This window comes from Lampris incognitus, chromosome 18, assembly GCF_029633865.1.
Source record: "Lampris incognitus isolate fLamInc1 chromosome 18, fLamInc1.hap2, whole genome shotgun sequence".
NCBI lineage: Eukaryota > Metazoa > Chordata > Actinopteri > Lampriformes > Lampridae > Lampris > Lampris incognitus.
In genome coordinates, this window is record NC_079228.1 from 27,005,419 (window position 1) to 27,026,870 (window position 21,452).

Here is a 21,452-nt window from a genome sequence, read left to right on the forward strand (position 1 = left end):
GGGTATAGGACTTAACTTTTATATAGCCCTTCTATGGAAGTAAGGATAATTATGTGTTTTGCGCCTGACAGACATGCCGTATGTCGAAAGGAAGCGGAAAAACGATCATTTGCCTTCGCAATAACTTCAAACCAATGGAACGCCCATATCAAGATCTGAGAGAAGTCTTATCCCGTCATATATATGTTTTAGGATGCAGCGTATATATTTAGCCTGCGTGACTGACAACCAGGCCCGTGCTCCGACATGTTTGCTTCAGATCACCTGTATCTGTATCCACTGCTGCGATGCGAGTGCTCAATAGGCCTTCAGCTGAGCAGCCGTCTGTTGTAATCAGTTGATGAATGGCTACATCAGGTTGAAAATGGCAGCAGTTTAATGTAAAACGCTCGCAAGGATTAGTCTCCTCATAAATCTCGATTTAAGAGATTCCTTGTGCAGCATGCTACGGCACATTCAGCCGTGCAACGACTCCTCAGCCTTTGTTTTGAATGTGAAAGGGAACAGATAGACGGAGTGGGTGAAAAGTGGACGGCGTAATGCAGAGTCGTGAAATTGCGACTAGCGCAACTATTGTATGGCTTTGTTGTGAACAGAACGACACTGGATAAAGTTTAAAATCGGAAGTGGGCCTTGTATTGACTGCACATTTTGACATGAGTAGCTACCTTTACATATTACAGCACACGTATACGTCATATCACGACTGAACACTGACTGAACAGCGACGTTGTAAGACGCATGCTTTTGCAGCTGTCCAGCAATGCTAAAGTTAACTCATCTGAATGTTTCCGCGAATCTACAACCCCCCCAAAAAAGAACACTGACATATCAGAAATACTTGTATCTAAACATTTTTTTCTTTGAGCACAATAACACTGATGGAGAACGTCTTACATCTCTGATGAAGTTTCTGTGAAATCCTACCTCGGATGAAACCGCATAGGCAAATGAGAAATACCAAGTAACAGGATACAAGGGAGAGACTCAGGGAGAACAGAGACTCAGGGAGAACAGAGACGTGGAGGGGGGGGGAATTGTTTTTTTTTGTGTGCCAATTTTAGTGCCGATGATAATTTTAATGTTAATTAAAGCAAACACAGAATCGTTGATGCCTTAAAATGCTGCCACTAACAAACAATCGTTTTCGGAGCGTTCCTGACCCCCCGGATCTACGCAAATGGCACAGCCAAATGTCAGTTTGTGAGTGAACGTGAAAACAATGCAGAAATTTCAGTTTCAGGGGTTTTGATATTTACATATACTTTTTATTGCTGGAACAATTAACCATCTATCAGACGAAAGTGCTTTCCGAGCGTTCTTCTTCTTCTTCTATCTGAGATGTCTATGCAGCCCGTAGAACTATGCCGTATAACGTGGCTAATGGCTAACAGTTAGCTAGCAAACGTGGCTAGGGTTGGGGTTGTTGCGCGTCCGCATCGGCGTTGACTGACAGGCAGATCTGGCCAATCTTAGCGCCTGAGGGCGGGAACTTTCCGGATTCATCCTAGGAAAAAATATTCGGGAACCGCCTGGTAAAAAGTTTTAAATTTTGCACATTTACTGGGGACAGGCCGATGATTCTTTTCTTCAGGTTATATGTCTGTGTCTTGAGCGCTCTGGCGCGACCGATGGGTTAAAGTTGGAGGTACAGGCATGTAAGTGGAACCGTATGCCCGATTTTAAAAAATGAGGTGCCGCTGGATTCCTTCGATCAAGCCGAGTTCAACGCAATTCATGACGACAATTTCCGCCATTTGGATTTCATGGTAAAGTTAAAAAAAATGTACAGGCCACACATTTTGTCCAATTTTCACTAAATTTGCTACAGGTGATGTTCAGACTAAGGCTGAACTGCTGGAAATGGGTCTCTATGAGGCGAGGCACAACTGGAGGAACACTATCGATGTTTTATGCTCCATAGGGGGCAAAGAGCATAAGTAAGATCTTAAGACCAAGCCCCGCAAAAGTTACATGGATTTTTGATTTTCGAAACCGTTTGACCGTTACAGCCAATCGAAATTGGCAGCGAAGCCGCCAAACAGGGAGTGAGGTCATAACTCTGCGACTGTTTGATGTATCAACAAAACCAGACTTGGTACATTGATTCGGGACCCCATACTGAAGAAGCGCCAAAAAAAATTATGTATCATTTGACCACTTGGGATGCTGCAATAAGCAAAAATGTGTTACGGCTAATAACTGTTGATGTGTTTGCTTTAAATAACTGATTCACATGTCTGGCGATACCGTGGGAGGTCCCAAGACCGAGACATAGCAACTGTCTATGTCAACCTAATTGATGCGGCTGCCATATTGGATTTTATCGAAATGTTTTTAAGTAAATTAATAGGCCACAAAGTTTGCCCAATCGTCACCAGACGTGGCACAGATGATCTTCAGACAAAACAAAAACAAACAAAAATGTTGTAAGATGGATTTTTTATTTTCGAAACTATTTGTCCGTCACCGCCAATCGAATTCAAGGCAAAGCCGCCAAACAGGAAGTGAGGGCATATCTCAGCATCGCTTTGATGTATTAACACCAAACGTAGTATTTTGACTCTAGATGTTTTTCTGAGGATGTGCTTGGACCTCTTGGCCCCCTCATATTTTTGTATTGTTTTATTCTGCTGTTTACAGTCACTGAGATGTTTTCCAGTTTTCCAATCCAGTGTGCTCTCTTTCTATAATAGCTGTGTTGCATAAACAATGCCCCCCCCCCCCGCGCTCTCCATTGGCAAAGCCTGTTTTATTCATTTTTATTGCCTACAGGCTTCATTGCCAGCTTGGCTAATTAGCGTCTAGTGTAGAAATCCCAGTGTGAGGGGAGAATCTCCATCGGACCCATCTGCTGGTCGGAGGCGGGGGTGCGTCACATATCGGGAGGCGGTACGCCGGCGGGGAGGTGATCCCCGCCTTTATAAGCGCCAGAGTCCTCCCTGGATGCAAGCAGTGCGTCACACAGACCCGGACGGACCAGGATCCCCTTCCTCCATATTACACATTTCAGCGACAGAAATAGACTTTTCCAAAGCAGACGGGCGTGCGTCTTTCTTCGTCATGATCTCATCCCGCACGTCTTCGTGTTTTTAATTCAGTTCACTGCCAAGACAGTTTTTAGACAAGGCATCAGAATAAAGTGAATTTGAATTAACCTTTTTTAAACGTATTTTTGTATTATATAGCCGATTTCTTGCGGTTGTGCAGTGACAGAGGATATCAAGCAGGGGCTGGGGAATATTTATTCCGCTATATGGATAAACGACTGTGCCCATCTGCCGCCGTGTTCACAGTTTGATTTCACACGTTGCCCTCAACTTCAAGAAGAAAATGAAGTCTGCTGAAGAGGGTGAGTTTGACCTCCCATACCTAAAACGTGCGTTTTTCACGTGTTGTCTCTTTCATTTAAGTTGCTGGTGTGGCGTATGAAGGGAGCGAGTTCAACGGGACACCACTATATGACACATTACATATAGATGAATGTATACATTAAACACAATGTTACATTAAGTTTGTTTCATGACTACACTTTTTTAAAGGACGCGATGCATGGAATTATGGCTGATGCATGTAAAAATGGACGTTGTCGTTAAAACAGAGTTATAGCAGCTTGAAGTGTGCCCCTCCCTGCTGGATTTGGGCAAAAGTGGGCGTGGTCGCCTAGAAACACTCCTAGAAATGAAAGCGCAGTTAAAAGTGAGCGGCTCAAGACTGGATACGTGTTGCTAATTTGTGTATATGAGGGACTCAGACCGATATTAAGTCGGTCCTCAAATGGAGCAGCTCCTCACCTTTTGGGTCTGCAGCCTGAGGCTAATGCACAGCAGCCTCTGCAAACTATTTATAGACTTACAGACATTTCAGTGCTACTGTGTCACCCACCACAACCTTTACAATGTAAGCATAATTTTCTTTTATAGACAAGGACTCACTGTGCAGCACTGATGTCATACGTAGTCTTAATGGTTAGGGCCCTTAATTCTCTTTAATTTACAGCAGACAGGAGCGGTGGTTAGAGTATACTGTCTGACTGCTTGTGTCTGTCTGTAGCGGTCATATTAGCCCTCATTAATATAAATGGGCTGTAGCCTCGTTTATAAAACGGTACGTAGGATCCGTACTAAATGTGTACGTGCGTATAAAAGCTGAATATGGCGTGCGCCAAAAAACGAAAAATCATATTTACAAAACCGTGCGCACGCACACCTGCAGGCCATGTTCCCTTTATAAATCACAGTCCACCTGGAAATGTGCGCACGTGGCTCAGCCTCATACCCCGCCCTCGACACGCCCACATTCAACCATAAATGGTCAATGCAAAACTCCTCATGACAACGCTGATGCATATAAACGATCCTGCTGATCGGTGGTTTCTACTGTGAATCGTGGCAACAACAACAACAAACCGAGAGGGAGGCCAAGAAAAAGACATTTCCTGACAGAAATCAAGGCGCTTGTGGGTGAGGTGGAGGTTAGAGAGCACTTGTTGTTTGGTGGCCACAGCAGTGAGTGGCAACACGTTGCTGCTGGTGGGGTTAATGCAATGAGACAGGACAGTACCAGAATTAAGTAAAAGTGGTCAGCTGTAAAGGTGGAGGTGAAAAAAAAATTGTGTCCCACCGTCAGATCATTGTGCTACTGGTGGGGCCAGGACACACCCGAGCTCACAACGCTGGAAACAGAAATTGCCTCAATACTCTGGGAAACAAATGTGTGTGTGTGGCATAGTGTCAGAGAAGGAGGGAGACACTGACATGGCTAAGACCACAGACGAACCCGGGAAAGCACTATTTTATCTTTTAGTACATGGCTAAGTAAACAAACAGACTCATGAGAAAGCACATCACTCAAAAAAAATATTTAAGCCCATAAGTTAAAGCTTATGTATTTCAATTACATGTAAAATTTCCATCCAATTTAATCACATAACTCGTGTAAAATATTACATTTTTATTCTTGAATTGTCATATTTTACATTGGAGTTATGTGATCAAATTGGATGGAAAATTGACATGTAATTGAAATACATAAGCTTTAACTTATGGGTTAAATATTTTTGTTTTTTTAGTGCAGTGAGCTAATGTGTTGTTATGTTCTGTAGTTCTTCCAGAGTCGATGGGAGCATTAGGTGGCGAGGGGCGTGTGGCCGTAGAGTGTCCGGCCGTCCCTGGCACCAATGCATCCCATGTACATGGCGCCTCCGGAAGTGACTGGATCATGACTGATGCTGTCTTACAGACACAAAAAGGCAGCTGACGAACTGAGACAAAGAGACGTGTGAAATGTCAACAACGTTAAAAGATCTTGTTAGAAAATGAAAATGCTGGGTTTGTTTTTTTTTACCTTTTTTACAAATGCCACAATACATCCTCATGGATTCTTGCCCCCTTCCTGTCGGGGAGGAGGCTGTGGGTCACGGCCGTCATGCATGGGAGGCCAGGAGGGAGACATAGGCCAGTCCTCTGTGCCATGTTGTATATGACTTTTTTGGATGGTATAAAACTCTGCCACCTGAGGCATCTAAAGACCGCCATTTGCATGCATTCGATGAGGTCGATGACATGCTCCACAACTGAGCATGCACAAGTGTGTGCATCATTGTAATGCATTTCCTCTGCGGGTAATTATACATCAGGCTTGAATGGATAGAATTTCTACAATACGTTGTTTATTAACTTACCAAGAAGCCAGCCATCACACACAGCGCCTGCCTGTAATCTGCTCCCCTCACTGCTGTGTGTCAGGATAAAAGTCATGTGGTGGCCAGGCCATTGTGCCACTACATTTGTCCGGACCAAGTTATTCACATATGACGTGAACATTAATTGAATGCACATGCTTTCAATTTACATAAATGAATTCATTTTCATATGGAGCCCTTATAGCAATATTGACGCATTCAATTGAGCCGATTACATTTAGACAACTGGGATATTGCTGCAAACTGCCTTTTGATGTTGGCCTGCTCTCCCACAGTGTAAGGGAACTTGATGCAATCCCATTCAAAATGGCAGGCATTATTGAAGTCAGGTATGGCTGTGATATCCCAGACCTAGGGTAGAATTTAAGAGTTATAATATTCCCAAAAGGGGCTTTAGACAGGATGGTAAACAAAATATAGGGTTAATCATATAAAACACACATCAGATAATTCCTGCTGGTAACAACCGGTTGCCAGACAACCCAGCATGGTCAGTACCTGTATTTGTACCGGGATGGCGCAGTTCCATCAGGTTGGTCCGTCTAATGCTGGACCCAGTTCAGCACATAGATCCAAGACCACGGCTCTAGGGAATCCGCATCTGCTTATTAGCCAGTCGTCATCATGGGCCAGGAAATCTTCGTGTTCCCTGAACACTAGTTCCCTGCTGATTCTTCCATTCACATAGTCCTCTAGCAGTGCCAGTGCATCCATCATGCAGCATTACGCACGAGTGTCACCGCAGCATTTATATGTTTACAGCAATCAGACTGATTGCTTCACATCTTGCCAACATGATCGTGTCAATCAGTGGTGTCTCCCACCCTAGAATATCATTTGAAATGGGAAGTTTGATAGGTGCACACAATTTATTTTTTATGTCAGTTTTGTTATTATTGAACATGGTCTGCATTATGATTAGGACTAGTAATGAGGATATGATATGCAGTGTAGTGATTGTGCGAGAGCTGTCATTGGCTAGTTTACACAATGCATGTGCAGGGGGTGAAGATATGCTGGGTGAGGTGACTGGAGAGGGCAGAGTGTGTGTGGCAGCCATCGCCATGGTCACTGCAGCGATTTTACACCCAAAGACTATATGAGAACTAAAATTGTACTTGGTGATCTATGCACAGTATTAGAAGGCATTATCAAAAGCTACTGATGCTCTGTTCTGCAATTCTTTAATGCTATTTGGTGTCATCTTGGATTTCTACAACAGATGATAATTTCATCAGTAAGTTACCATACAGTCCATACTCTCCTCTGTACTCCAGGTGTGGGGAATGTGATGGTGAGACGGCACTGATGGAATATTGAACAGAATTTGATTTGAGATTTGAGTTGTCTTATGTGTCTGTGAATGTTCTCATTCATCCAGGTCATGGTTATCCAAAGGAGTTGAATCAAGTGCAACTGGACTTGGTATATATCCGTGAAGACGTTTCGCCTCTCATCCCAGAGGCTTCCTCAGTTCATGCCTTTCTGACTAGACCAAGCCAGTCTGACTAGACTGGCTTGGTCTAGTGGCGAAACGTCTTCACGGATATATACCAAGTCCAGTTGCACTTGATTCAACTCCTTTGGATGAGATGGCTTATGTCTTTTACAGTTGAAAGATGCTTATGGAATAGTTATTGCTCACTAGCACAAGCACAAATAACACTGCTGATTTGAATCCATGAGTAACATGTGATATGAAGGGAAATTAATTTCAACAATTTGGCTTCAATTCACTACCTCACCATCTGTGTCACCAATTTCTCCTGTCTCCAAAATGTTTGTATGCATGGCTCAGAGTTTCCATACAGGTGCGCATGTTCTCCCATCAAGTTTGTTTTTATAGATCCCAACTTTTGCATGCGAAGTGGCATATGCCTCTTTCAGGCCCCATTTTGTGTGTACACAACGGTTATATGTGAGGCCCCCTGGACTGTGGTACGATTTAGTCAGGTTCGAGGACAGTAACCTCAACCCAGTTCCCACATGGTGGTCTTTTCTCTCTGCTCCTGGTTGTGACCCCGGCCTGTGCACCGCACATCTTGTGGTTAGACAGAGTTTCATATGTCCTCATACCAAGAGTGGATGTTGGTATGAGCCCACCAACCTCCTCAGCCGAGTACAGCGTCACCTTTACAGCACACTACCAATCTAGTCATGCCCGTCCTGTGTTTATTTTCGAAGGCTTTTGGAAAATGAGACTGGCCAATGAAAGCATCAGTGTGTGTTTTCATAATGTTAAGCGTTGCTGGGCTGCAACATGTACGTTGTGCAGCATAAATCTGGCAGCTTGAAATGGAAAAGAAAACCCACCTGGTCTTGCCTCGGGTTATTTTTAGAAAGTGGTTTTCGAACGGGAGTTATTTTTGGCTGTTTTATTTGCGCCTGTCACCTAACTTCCTCTCTCGAGGTTGTGCCATTCCGAGTGGATTTGGTGTCATTGGCCTTTGCGTGCTATAATTGTGTTTGGGGAAAACCCATAGACGAGGCTTTGAGGTCCCTGGTTTTGCTGTCACTTGAAAAAAGTGAAACTCGCTCTCTTTTTGCATCAGAGAGTATCCGAGGCCAGATCCAGTAGGCATGCTTTTCTCATACCATTATAGGCAACACCTCCGCAACAGCTCTCCTGGTACTTAACTTGGCAGCTGTCGCAGTATGCCTCTTAGTAAAGGGGCCAATGAATGTGGGTTTGATTATTATGGTAACAAAGTCGTTCTGTTTGCTTTTCAGATGCATACAGCTACACCCCTAATGTCAGCCTCTCCCTCCCACTGGACAACCCCTGTCTTCCCTCGCAGTACCACAGCCTACAAACCGGCCCCATTATATCTGTCTCTGTCAGCCAGCCGCCCAGCTATGAAGCCCAAGACGATATGAGCCATGCTGGTTATTACTCCTCCTCAAGCGTCCGTCCGAACGGGGCCCCAACCCTGGAGAGCCCCCGTATCGAGATCACAGCTTACGGGCAGTTTCCCGAGGATGAGGTGGAGGAGAGCAACCTTCCTGTCTCCAAGCGCGTCAACTCCATTGTGACGCTGACCCTCCCAAACGCCGACGGCTACCGCGACCCCACCTGCCTGAGTCCAGCCAGCAGCATCTCGTCGCGTAGCTGCCACTCAGAAGCCTCCTCCTACGAGTCGGGCTTCTCCTATAACTACGACAACTCCCCGCAGAACTCCCCCTGGCAGTCGCCCTGCGTGTCCCCCAAGGGCTCCACCCTTGCCCTGCCAGGTGAGGCCTGCGCTCAGGGCAGCTCCCCGCGCCACTCCCCCTCCACATCCCCCCGCACGAGCATGACGGACGACACTTGGACGAGTCAGCGCGGATCCAGACCGAACTCCCCCTGTGGTGCCAAGAGGAAGTACAGCTTCAATGGCAGGGGAGCACCCCACAAGCACTACCCCTACTCTCCCAACCACTCACCAGGGCTATCCCCGCAGACCTCCCCCCGCCTCAGCATCACAGAGGAGTCGTGGCTCCCCAACACCAACCAGTACACCAACTCGGCCATCCTGGCCGCCATCAATGCCCTGACCACAGACGGTATGGTTGACCTTGGGGAGGGCATCCCCATGAAGGCCCGTAAAACCAGCCAGGAACACGGCCACTCCGTCAGCCTGAAGGTGGAGCCCGGAGGTGAGGAGCTTAGGAGCGAGGAGTTCTGCCAGGACGATCACGGCTCTACCCGCATGCCCTTAAAGAGGGAGGGCTACTGCGGGGGGTTCCTTGATGTGCCACAGCACCCGTACTCCTGGTCTAAGCCGAAGCAATATGTCAGGTAAGATGAAGCCAGACTGAAGCCTGAAAATCCGAGTGTGACTCAGCTCAAACACAAAAACTGTTCTGTCTGTACCATCTGACGCAAGCCAAGATTTCTTTTACATGCACTCAAATGTGACCAGGGTGCCTCATTTCTTTTGAAATGATGATTTATTGATTAATTTTCACATCACACAGTATGACGAGTTATGTGCGAAATTCAGCTTCACCCAAGTCCATCTGGTCGAGTCATGTCTTGTTAGGTATCATTATCCAAATCACATTGAATCAATCTGTTTATCTATCTGTCTGCCTGTTTACATGTTGTGTGAGTGTATATATACAACTGTAAGCATATTTGTAATGTCATTGTTACATTCAAGTTAATTCCAACACATTTTCAAATCTATCACCAGGTCTGGCATATCAAGATGTTTTCACATTCTGCACATTCTACCTTGATAAGCACCGCTAAAATAAGCTGACTCCCTCCTTAAGTTGACACGTTGGATCTGTTTTCACGCCCCGCAGTTCATCCCTGCCCGCCCTCGACTGGCAGCTGCCATCCGCCTCTGGGTCATACAGTCTACAGATTGAGGTGCAGCCCAAGTCCCACCACCGGGCCCACTACGAGACGGAGGGCAGCAGGGGAGCCGTCAAGGCCCTGGCAGGAGGACACCCAGTAGTTCAGGTCTGCTAGACTGCTCGGTTTCCCCGACTGACTAGTCAAACACACGGTACTGCCATTAGGCTGGTATTATACTTGTCTGTCGGTGAAACTCTCTCCCCTCATTACTTCTCACCTTACTGCACTCTTCCTACAGTTTTTACCCTCTCCTGTTAAAACGGATTGGCGAGCATGTGTTTTTCAGATAACGGCCTGGCTATCATGTTATTGAAAGATGTACCATTCCTGAATGAAATGCCATAGGTATGCTATTAGACAGTCCAGTCCGCTCAGTCAGTTCCTGTCCAGACAAGGGTGACTCAAACTTTTCCATTGCGTTTTCAAACGCAATTCAGACGGTTACAAAGTGATGTAGTGTGACCGGTAAAAGCTTAGTCATGAGCTTTAACCGCCGTAGCTTTGGTGGTCTAGTCTGAAGAGTGAAGAAAAAAAAAGAAGGATTGGATAACTGCAGTTCTGTTTTGGTTATAAAACCGACTGGTCCCCCCCAAACCATTACGCCACAGCTCTGACCTCAGTCTCTGAATAAATCAAATGGTTTGGAGCGACTTCAGTCAGACCAAGTAAGCTATCGGGGCTGTCATACCTTTTTGCACTTTGGAAATGCATTCTAACACAAATACTGTTCATTTTATTTGTACATGTTTTCTTTACGTTCCACGTGATCTTGGAGGGGGAAAAGTTCATTCATTGTCATTTACTTTTACTGGAAGTGAGGAACACTACCTCGCTCAAAGCAAGTCATGCCCTTAAGTTTGAAGGATGGAAGCTAACGTTTCCCAGCAGCTATTTTAGGGAAAATGGTGGAAAAATTTAGTAATGTAATAACTTTTTCCTCTAAAGTGACAAAAATACTACTGAAATGGCCAGTGTCAAAGAATTCCTTTCATTGTGGAGCTGTTAAACCGTACATTAGCTAGCCAGATGTTCTTCACACATATTGTCAGGTTTGTGACCATCTTTGTGTATAAAGAAAGCAGACAGCACCAGCTGAATGAGAGTACGGGAGCCTATAAATGCATCCTGAGCAATTTAGCATTTCCCAGCTTCAAGTGCACGCCTGTGCGGGGAGCATGTTTTTGTCTACGATTAGGTGCTAATGATTTAATGACAGCGGTCTGGGTTGGCCTCAGCTGAAATAGAGGGAGCGTGTGTTCTCTCTAAATCTAAGCCCACCTTAACCCCCCCACCCCACTCCACCCCAACCTCCTTTCCGCCAGATTCCACCCCAAATGCACAGACTTCCCTTTGTTTAGGAAAGTTCCCGTGTGTATAGCTGACATCATCATGTGCTGCGTCTTGCGGAGGCGGTAGGGGCTAAACCACACACGTTTCTGACAGGGCTCGGTGGAGATGTTGGAGGCGGTCCGATCCCTGTGACTTCCTGATTACATGTTGTCGCGGCTGCTGCCGTGGACGCTGAACAACAAGCCTCCCCGCCCCCCCCCCCTGCCCCGTCCCTGCCCGACGCCTTTCTCTCTGATTCAAAAGCCCTGCCCAGACTTCACAGAGGTTTATTCTGGAGGCGTCTGCTCCATGTGGTTCCCTTCTTCTCCATGTCCACCGTCCAGCGCAGCAGCGCCGGGTGTTTTCTGTTCTTTTTCAATGCCACGGCCGCTGCCCGCCCCAACCGCACACGCCCTTACACCGACGGCAGGCTGAAGTATGCTGTGAGCCGCCCTCACCACAGCTAGGCTCAGGGTTTCATGAGCTCCTCCGGTGGGGAGGAAATGCCCCTTATTCAAGTCTGTGAGGTCTTTTTTTCTTCTTCTTTTTTTCTCTCTTTTTTTTTTTGTCTCAAATGATCTCTCATATGCTGTACAGACCGGCTATTGCAAACGGGTTCAAGTTCAACCGACAATAATAAGAAATTGCCGACATTGTCCCACTGCCGGCTTTTTTAGATCCTTATGGTCTTCAAGTTCGTTTATCAATTTAGATTTCAAAGCAAATTTAGATGAGCAAATGTCATGTGAACCAAAAAGCATGACAGGATGTGATTAGGTCACATTGGATTTTCTCTCAACGTGCCCCCCCCCAAAAAAAAGTTGATATCCAAATATTTGGAGTATCCATGCATGTGTGCGTGTGTGTGTGTGTGTGTGTGTGTGTGTGTGTGTGTGTGTGTGTGTGTGTGTGTGTGTGTGTGTGTGTGTTTGAGAGAGAGCAGGAAGGGCCTGTGCTAAGAAAGGGAATAGAGAGTGTGGCCTTGTTCCTCTCCACCTCCGTCTCCTCCTGTTTGTTGCCCTGAGCAGCCAGAGTCTTGGCATTCCTCTCGTGGGTGATAATACTAACTAGGGAGGAACGGATACATGGCCAGATTTTAACAGCCAGGGCTGAGAGGCAATGGATTACATGTAATAGGATCAAAGTAATCTAACTACAGTTACAGTTACTCTAACCCACTGTATTCCCATTTTGGATACTTTTGAGAAAAAAATCCCTTTTGTGTTGCTTAAAACCCCATTTAAAAGTGACGACAGAGTGTCTTGTTTGTGTGATTAAGGATGGTAGTATTAATACATACTTTAGAATAACAGATGATATTTGTTATTGATGAGAATATCAAATAGTGTCTGCAAATTGGATTTGATAACTTGTTAAACTGCAAACTCTTTGAAGGCAAGGATGTTAGAAATAACTGAAAGGGGCGTCCGGGTAGTGTAGCGGTCTATTCCGTTGCCTACCAACACAGGGATCGCTGGTTCGAATCCCCGTGTTACCTCTGACTTGGTCAAGCGTCCCTACAGACACAATTGGCCGTATCTGTGGGTGGGAAGCCGGATGTGGGTATGTGTCCTGGTCGCTGCACTAGTGCCTCCTCTGGTCAGTCGGGGCGCCTGTTCGAGGGGGAGGGGGGGGAATAGCGTGATCCTCCCACGCACTACTTCCCCCTGGCAAGACTCCTCACTGTTGGATGAAAAGAAGTGGCTGGCGACTCCACATGTATTAGAGGAGGCATGTGGTAGTCTGCAGCCCTCCCAGATCGGTAGAGGGGGTGGAGGAGTGACTGGGACAGCTCAGAGAGCAAGTTAATTGGCCAGGTACAATTGGGGACAAAAAAAATTAAAGAAATAACCGAAAGGAGTCAGATAACATTATTGTGTTGTAGGATTATGGTAGGAATTATAACTCTAAGCAAATAATTGGTATTCAAGTTACCATTTTATATGCCAAAAGTAATCTGCCCAACCTTGTGAGCTGGCTAACCCGCGATGCATCACACTCTTCCTACTGCCCATACAAGCAGCATTGCTAGGCAGCGACCCATTTCTTTACACACATATTAGGGCACTATTGTGGCTTCTGAACCCTCACAAGGATCCCTTCTGGAGATCACATGTTATGCCTCTTCAGTCAGAGCTCCCTTCTCTTATTATGGTCCCTCCTCGTCTCCACTGCTCTTCTTCCCGTGTAAGTGTAGACAAGTGGACCTTATTTACATATTTCTTTTACATTTCAGGCTTTCAGCCCTCACAACCAGAAGGACTTAGGTAACTTAGGCAACCAGGCAGGTAACTGACTCTGAGTTTGGCCGAGGACTTGGCAGCGGCTTTGTGGGTGCTGAGGAGCTTGAACACCCCAAAATATTTGCTGAATATCTTCTAAGAGCGGGAATGCAATTGGTAGTTTTAACTTGAATCTGATAAATGTCAGACTGCTGGCTCTCAGTAGTGTAACTTGTGTGCATTGAATAGTAATGTTCAAAACTATATTGCATTTAGGTAGGTGTAAAAAAGACATTGCACAACTTGGCCTCTATTTTCGGTGTGTGGAAAGTTCACCTATACATGACAGTCCCCATTGTATTTTCAGGATGGTAGTGACGCTTTTTCATCCGGGAGAAGATGGGCAAAAAAAAAAAGCTGTGTGCAATATTTTGTCCATTCTTTTAGATGAGTTGGCTCCTATGGCCAAGAATTTTTTGACAGGACAAGTTACTGTCAATGCCCACACTATTTTGCTTTTCTATTTTTTTTTTTCAAGTTTTCTTTCACTTCGGTGTCTCTAGTCGCCAGCCAGACCACCCTGCCAATGCAACACTTTCTTCCAGTTTCTCAATGCATCCCCCTGTATTCATCTCAGCTGTTTAGATGTCAAATGCCAAGTGTGCTCCCCTAATTTCTCACCTGTCACAGTGTATGGATAACACACATAGCTTTTAGATGGCATGCTGAGACTCTCAAGTTTCAGACTGTGGTGTTGTACTCAGTCTGCGCTCAGCCGTATGGGTGGCTGAGGTCATCCTGGCAGGAGGCCGCCTGTCAAGCAACACCTATGGATGTCTGGGAGCTCTTAGAGCCACCTCAAAGCCCACCAGCTATAGCTGAGCAGACGTTGTGAGGCGCTTCCAACCAAAATCGCGGTGGGATCATTTTACTGATAAAGATCTGAGTGGGGTCGATACAGAGATTTCCTCTCGGCCATGATTAGCCGCAGCTTTGTGGAGGCTGACGCGACCCACATTTCACTGTAACACTGGCTCAGTCTTGTCACAGGACAGCGCCGGCCTCACAAATCAAAGCGCTGTTTGTTCGAGGTGGTTTTTACTGCTCTCCACCAGCAGTCTCCCCTTGAGATTCAGCTACTGTGGGATCAACGGCCCATCAGGCCTGATGTGCCAAGACATTAATGGGGGAAGTGCACACCGGTCCTTGGTAGTAAATTAGAAAGAAACAGGAAGGCAGCAATAACAACATCTTATATGGGTGCTTTGTTCAAAAACCATCTCCCCGAGAGTGCGACCCCTGGAAGACCCTGCGTGTGTGTTTGACAGAGTGCGAGTAGGTGATGTTTGGAGAACGCAGCCATGACCCGTGTCTCCTCTCCCTCTCCTGTGTCTCCCCCCACACACCCCCCAACAGCTCCACGGCTACATGGAGAGCGAGCCGCTGACCCTGCAGCTTTTCATTGGCACGGCGGACGACAGGCTGCTGAGGCCCCACGCCTTCTACCAGGTCCACCGCATCACCGGCAAGACGGTCTCCACGCCCAGCCACGAGGTCCTGCAGAACAACACCAAGGTGCTTGAGATCCCACTGCTGCCTGAGAACAACATGCGGGCCATGTGAGTACCGCCATGGGGCTCCTCTCCCTTAATCACTGAGGTGATGGAGGAGCTGTGGAGCTTAGGGCTCCATGACACCTAATAAGCACCAGCTGCTCAGCAGAGACGCCTCTGTGCATGCATGTGTGTGTATGTGTGCATAGTGGCGGGTATCTGTATGTTTGTTTGTTTTTTCAGTTTTTGCATGTGTTTCTTTTGTTTTTTTACTATAAGTACATGCATATATATGTATGTGTGTCCATACCTGTATTTGTTTGTTTTTGTGTACATGGCTGTGTGTGTGCTAGTTTGTATATGTGTGTGTGTGTGTGTATTTGTATGTTTGCATGCACGTGTGTGTTCGGGAATGGGTTTTTTCCATGTATTTGTGTCTATGGGTGAATATGTGCTCCTGTGCCCTTGTGCGTATGTGTGTGCGTGCGTGCGTGTGCGCGTGCGCATCCCTTTGGAACGGGTTGCACTCTGTACACAGAAGGGTGGGTTTCTCATTTTATAAGCCTCAGAGATCAGGTTACGAGGGAACCTCAAAGCTGCTAACAGGGACCTGGGGTCTGTCTGGGCTCCAGGCAGTAGCAGTCTTGCTAGACTCAGCGCTTTCTCCGCATCTTAATGGATGTAACACATAAGCTCCCTTTATATAACCACTTCACTTCAGGGTTCGGTTTCTCTTTCTGAGAGAGGACACGCCTCGAAGTAATCAAGGGATTTGTGTCACTTTTATTGATTCTGACACGCCGTCCAGCGTGACGTATGGATGTTTTGTTATGTGGTATAGAACCTATAGAATAGACATTGGGATGTCTCTCAAATACACATTCATCATGAGTTAGGTCGTCAGCATAAGGAGCGCCTTAAATTACGTCACAAATTACTTTTTTTTTTTCTGTGCATATTTTGGGTGTCAAAACCACGAAAGTCGCTGGCCTACTTGTGCTGAGGACAAATCGGTTTCGCTCATGAAAAAGATCGGCGGCACTGGGGCCGGCTCTATTGCGTTATGCTGTCTGGCACTTTTCGTCAGGCATTGAACAGACACCTCGGTGTGTGGTTTTTTACTTAACAGAGTGCAGGGCCGTCTGTGTAGGCGGATTGCTGAACAGCTGGGGTCCTTTAACATCAACACCTGATTGCTTCGCCAGGGAAGCGGACCCCGGTGTCTGGCTGAAGAATGTTTGGGAGTGTTCGAATGTGTGTAAAAGTTGACATTAACTAGGCTTTGAGGAATGCGGCATCACGTAGCACGCCGACAGAAAAGCTTGAAATTGTTTTGAAAGGCCAGAGCAATTTGAGTGCAGAGACTTAGAAAAAGACCGCAGCGCAGATCGAAGGGCGGGGGAACCTTTTTATTAAGTGTCTGATGAAGGCTTGGGAACTGTAAAAAAACATAATTAAAGACAATATGGTTGCTCTGTCATGAGAAATGTGTGTGTGTGTGTGGGGGGGGGGTAATGTTTGGAGATCTAGCTCCTTCAGTTGTTGATCATTACAGAAGCTGTAAGGATTCGGGGAAATTCGTTTCTGTAGAACCCAGAGTAAAATTGTCAAAGCCCTCTGGGACTAAATTGTGATTTAGCACTGTATAAATAAATGTGACTCAAGTTTAGATTCAGTCTGAGAGGTTGCGCTCATCTGGGGTTACTGGTTTAGATCTTACTACCATTTGATGGAGAACCCTGTTGAAAAAGTTTTGGGTGAGATCAGTTTTGATTTGGCAGAATTATGAATCACAGTTTGTCGGGGTAAGATATTATATATCTCTCCCAGGGGGAGCCAGCGATTTCTTTAATGCATCGGCAGACTTTGGCAGATTCCCCGCTTGACCCTTTCTTCAATTTCCCCCGTTCGCCAAAACAGAATCGACTGCGCGGGGATCCTGAAGCTGCGTAACTCCGATATAGAGCTGAGGAAGGGGGAGACGGACATCGGACGTAAAAACACACGTGTGCGTATGGTGTTTCGTGTGCACATCAACCAACCCACGGGGAGAACCGTGTCCCTGCAAGTTGCGTCCAACCCCATCGAGTGCTGTAAGTACAACTCCTCATCTTTGCCTTTCCTCAAAAAGCATCCCAGCAGAATTGCCTCTGCCTGCCAAGTCTTATATATGAAGCGGACAAAAGTGCAACTTCTGTGTGAGCTACTTGTTCATCCTGTAAAATGTATGTAATGGCCGCTTAGACTTTGCAAGATCCGCTCCATTGGCGTCTTGCTGCACTGGATTTGAACTTGCAGAAGACTGGGATAAACCCAGTTTGATTGAGCGCTTCATGTGGTTCTGGCAGTGATAGTTGCCATAGAGATTAAGTCTTATGAGGTAAATGAAAGGCAGTAGTTAAACCATGATCTCAGTCCCCTTGAAATAGACCCATTGTTAGCTGCTGAAACACAGCCACATGGCAATTGTTTTTGACCAAATTTCATTTTGTATTCATGTGTGAGATAGACAGAGAGACAGAGACAGAAGAGGAGAGAGATGGGGAACGTTATTACCGAGTCCTTGCAGACTTAAGATGAGAGATGGCTGAAAAATGTCCAGCGCATCAGTGATGAAATCTGTCAAGAGATGATAAAAACAGAAAATGGCTTAGTTTGTACCTTTTTGCTTACCCTGTACTTACCAGCCTTTTTACGAGAGAAATCTGTTTGAGATAACTGTGTTGCATTTATGATCAGTGAAGACCTAAAAATGATGACATTTCACGAGCAAGAGAAAAGAGACGGAGAAGCAAACAGATGAGTGAGACCATTCAGTTCGCTGCAGCCTGACATAACATTACAAACAACAAGCGAAGCTCGCCATACGCATAAACAATAAAACAATGAAAAGAATAAAAACATCAACAGCTAAAATACTGCAGCAGTAAAAACACAATGAGACTGAGCATTGAACAGAAACATGGAGCTGCTGCTTCTTGTGCAAAAGTGCAGAGGAGCCAAAGTAACTCGGTGCAGGCTTTAAATAAAGTGCAAATTAAACATATTTACTGCACATGTGAAGAAAAAGTTCTACCTATCGCACTTAGACCGTAGGAGCCTGAACCCCCTTCCCAAAGAAAAAGAATCTGAAACGATAGCACCGTATAATGGTACCAGAATAATGATGGTGCCAAACAGCTCTTAAAAACAGCCATTCGAGACAAATTTGAGACAAACTCCAGAATTACAAATGGATACAACATGGATCTTTCCCTCCTTGAGGGCAAAGGAGTGGTTTATTCCTAACACTGAAGGAGGTAGTGCATTGCTGGCCACCGCAGCTCTCTGAAAGCTGTCTAGGTTGTGATTCAGAGCAGTCTGGATGCTCAGGTCTGCATGGGGAGTGGGTGTGTATGAGCTCGGCAATGAGGACGGTGTCTCCTCCCCTCCCGCAGCCCAAAGATCGGCCCAGGAGCTGCCGCTGGTGGATAAGCAGAGCCTGGAGACCTGTCCCGCCCCCGGGGGGGAGAGGATGCTCCTCAGCGGACACAACTTCCAGCAGGACTCCAAAGTGGTTTTCGTGGAAAAGGCCCAAGGTAAAGGAGAAAGCTCTGGAGAGGCAGCTGTGTGTGTGTGTGTGTGTGTGTGTGTGTGTGTGTGTGTGTGTGTGTGTACACGTACGTGTGTTGTACGTGTGTGTACGTGCATGCGTGCGTGTGTGTGTCTCCCTCTCTCCGTCGCTGGAGAAACCCCAGGACTTCTCCCTCTCTCTTCCCTCCTCTTCCCCCGCCGTCAAAATATCCTCCATCCTGCCAGAATGCCACATGTGGTGCACATTAATGCGCTGTATTTTTAACCCAGCAGATTTACATTTGCAGAAGTTTCCATTGCCTGTTCAGCAGAGGAATGGATCACAAATGCAGCATGTGCTCCATGCGCGTGCATTGCGCACGTGCATTTGCCTTTGCCCGCATTGGTGCTATGGCATACATGCATGCACGTATGTGTGTGTGTGGGTGTGTGGGTGCCCTCTTGTGTGTGTTTGTATGCATGTGAAAGTGCATGTGTGTATGCACCATGTCTCAGTATTCGGGGGTGAGTTTGTTTGTTTTTTCTTACTCGAAGCCATTTTTGGTTGAGAGGAAGACAGGACTGCTCCCAGATGTCTATGTAAGGAGGTTTACAAACAGCAATTTCCTTGATTAGCTTTAGAAAAGCAACGTGAGGTATGTTTTGGGCCAAGGCTGAGCGGTGTAAACACGTGTGCATCCTGTCGGCCAGGCAAGTCCCTCAGAGGAGAGGGAAGCCCTGTCATTGTTCCACCTGTGAGAAGAAGAAATCCAAATGGGGTGGCACACTCAAGCCCCTCCAAGCACTTCACAATAGACGAGTCAGATTGTTTTTCAAAACCAGAGGGTTTTGTTTTGTTTTTGTACCGACTTTTTTCTTTTTCACTGTTCTTCTCAAATGGACTGAACTGTATCCAGAATAAATCAACGCTGCACTATTTTTGTTTTTTGTAATATGTATTGCAATATTAAAGAACAAAAGGGAGTCACGTAATTTCATCAGATATGTGCAGTTTTTAACTTTCAAGGCTCCATTCCCAAAGAATTTATCGCTTTAGCAATGATTGGAGTGATGAGGCAATTTTCCAAGAAGTCATTAAATCAGACTAAATGGATTCTATTTGTCAGATGTGCTAGAATATTTTTCTTCAAGAATAGTCATAAAAAAGCAGACCTTTGTTAGATTTCATTTTCTGTCATGACTGATAGGCCCAATTTGCTTTACCGTGACTATCGCACATATGTATATTGCGATGTCGACTCTGAAACGACACCTTATTCAGCCCTATTCTCAACACAAGAAACGGCCCCATTTTTAACCGTACCGACACTGTAGCAAGTATTTGCCAAGCACATCAGGTTGGTTTGTTAGTTTTCTTTCTTTCAGATGCTCCTGTGATTATTGTCGAGCTTCGAAGCTGGCTGTCTTTAGGGCCAGGCGCAGTTTCTTGGCTGGCTGGCATCGATGGGTGTGCTCCCTTGTTGTTGATGAGGGTTTCCCCGCTTTTGGCTCTAGCCTTAGATTCTTGGGCAATCCTACCATGGAAACACCCTTAAGCCAGGCTTCCACACCACCATGCACCCCCCCCACCTCCCTCTTTCTCTTTCGCCGTCCTTCCACCCCTCTATCCAAGCTGCCGCTGTGCCTCCAGCTCCCAATTCATTAACTCTATGAGCTATGTAGGCTCTTCATGGGTCCTGTTGGGTCTGCTTTACCACCGAGAGAGCGAGTGTGTCTGAGTGGGGGGGATACATAGATATTCATCACGAGGTAACTTATCTGTTTACATGCACAGATGTAAAATTGGACACATGTGGGTGCATCTGATTTTTATTGTTTTTTATAATATCCACCACTTTTAATCATACCGCTTTTATTGTTATTCCACTCATGCCAAAGCAGAGGTCTGAGAAACTTTTTAACGATCAGTCTCATAAATCCAGAGTGGTAAATTCTGCTGCCATTGAGAGCTTAACCATTTTATTTTACCAATGGACAATTTTCCTGCAAATTTTCCGATAAAGAATCCTCACAAACCTAAGGCTCATAAGGGTACGGGACCATATCATATTGTACTCAGTGCTGTATATTTGCATCTACCCTGTGCCCATGTAAAACTGTGTCTTTTTCTTTGTATAAGTCTGTCCGTATGGAGAATATATAAAGGCGTGTGTGTGTGTGTGTGTGTGTGTGTGTGTGTGTGTGTGTGTGTGTGTGTGTGTGTGTGTGTGTGTGTGTGTGTGTGTGTGTGTGTGTGTGTGTGTGTGTGCGCACGCCAACAACAACATTTAGTTGTTTTGTCTGTGCATGTACATGTTCAGCCGCAGCTATTTGTTCCTTGCACCAAAGGAATTCCCTATTTCCCAGCACAGTTGGGTTCACCTGTTCCTCAGACAGGCTTAAATGAAGCATCTAAAAACAGAAATCAATGTTTGTCAGCCCGACACCATCACCCCTGTCTGCCCCTCCTGTCTCCTGTCCTAACACGGTCGCGCAAAATATAACTTGAGATAACATCAGCCCTGTTGTCACTCCTGGTTACAGCCAGTCGGTCATAAGAGATTAACTGTGAGGCCCCGGCGGCGCAGATATCGGCTCGTAATCTAAACCTGACTTCATATGACCCGGCTTTCATTCTCTCTGGCCCAGCTTGCCCAGAAGATGCTGTCTCTGATAAGTCGGTCCATTTGGAAAATTAGGGTCTGCTGTCCCGTGTTCACCCCTGCTTTTGTTCTTTTTTTTTTTGC

At 46.0% G+C, this 21,452-nt stretch overlaps 1 protein-coding gene across 4 annotated transcripts in view; it reads left to right on the forward strand.

Annotated features, from left to right (window-relative positions):
- The first annotated feature begins 2,969 nt into the window (after positions 1-2,969).
- nfatc1 (nuclear factor of activated T cells 1) overlaps positions 2,970-21,452 on the forward strand; it is a 39,508-nt gene continuing 21,025 nt past the window's right edge. For 3 of the 4 annotated variants that reach the window (XM_056298530.1, XM_056298531.1, XM_056298532.1), the window contains exons 1-6: positions 2,970-3,352; positions 8,435-9,482; positions 9,995-10,154; positions 15,017-15,219; positions 17,074-17,246; positions 18,591-18,731. In XM_056298530.1, the coding sequence (XP_056154505.1) occupies positions 3,334-3,352; positions 8,435-9,482; positions 9,995-10,154; positions 15,017-15,219; positions 17,074-17,246; positions 18,591-18,731 (1,744 nt within the window). In that variant the 5' untranslated portion in view covers positions 2,970-3,333. The remainder of the gene's footprint in view (positions 3,353-8,434; positions 9,483-9,994; positions 10,155-15,016; positions 15,220-17,073; positions 17,247-18,590; positions 18,732-21,452) is intronic. The other variant, XM_056298533.1, reaches the window with a different exon arrangement.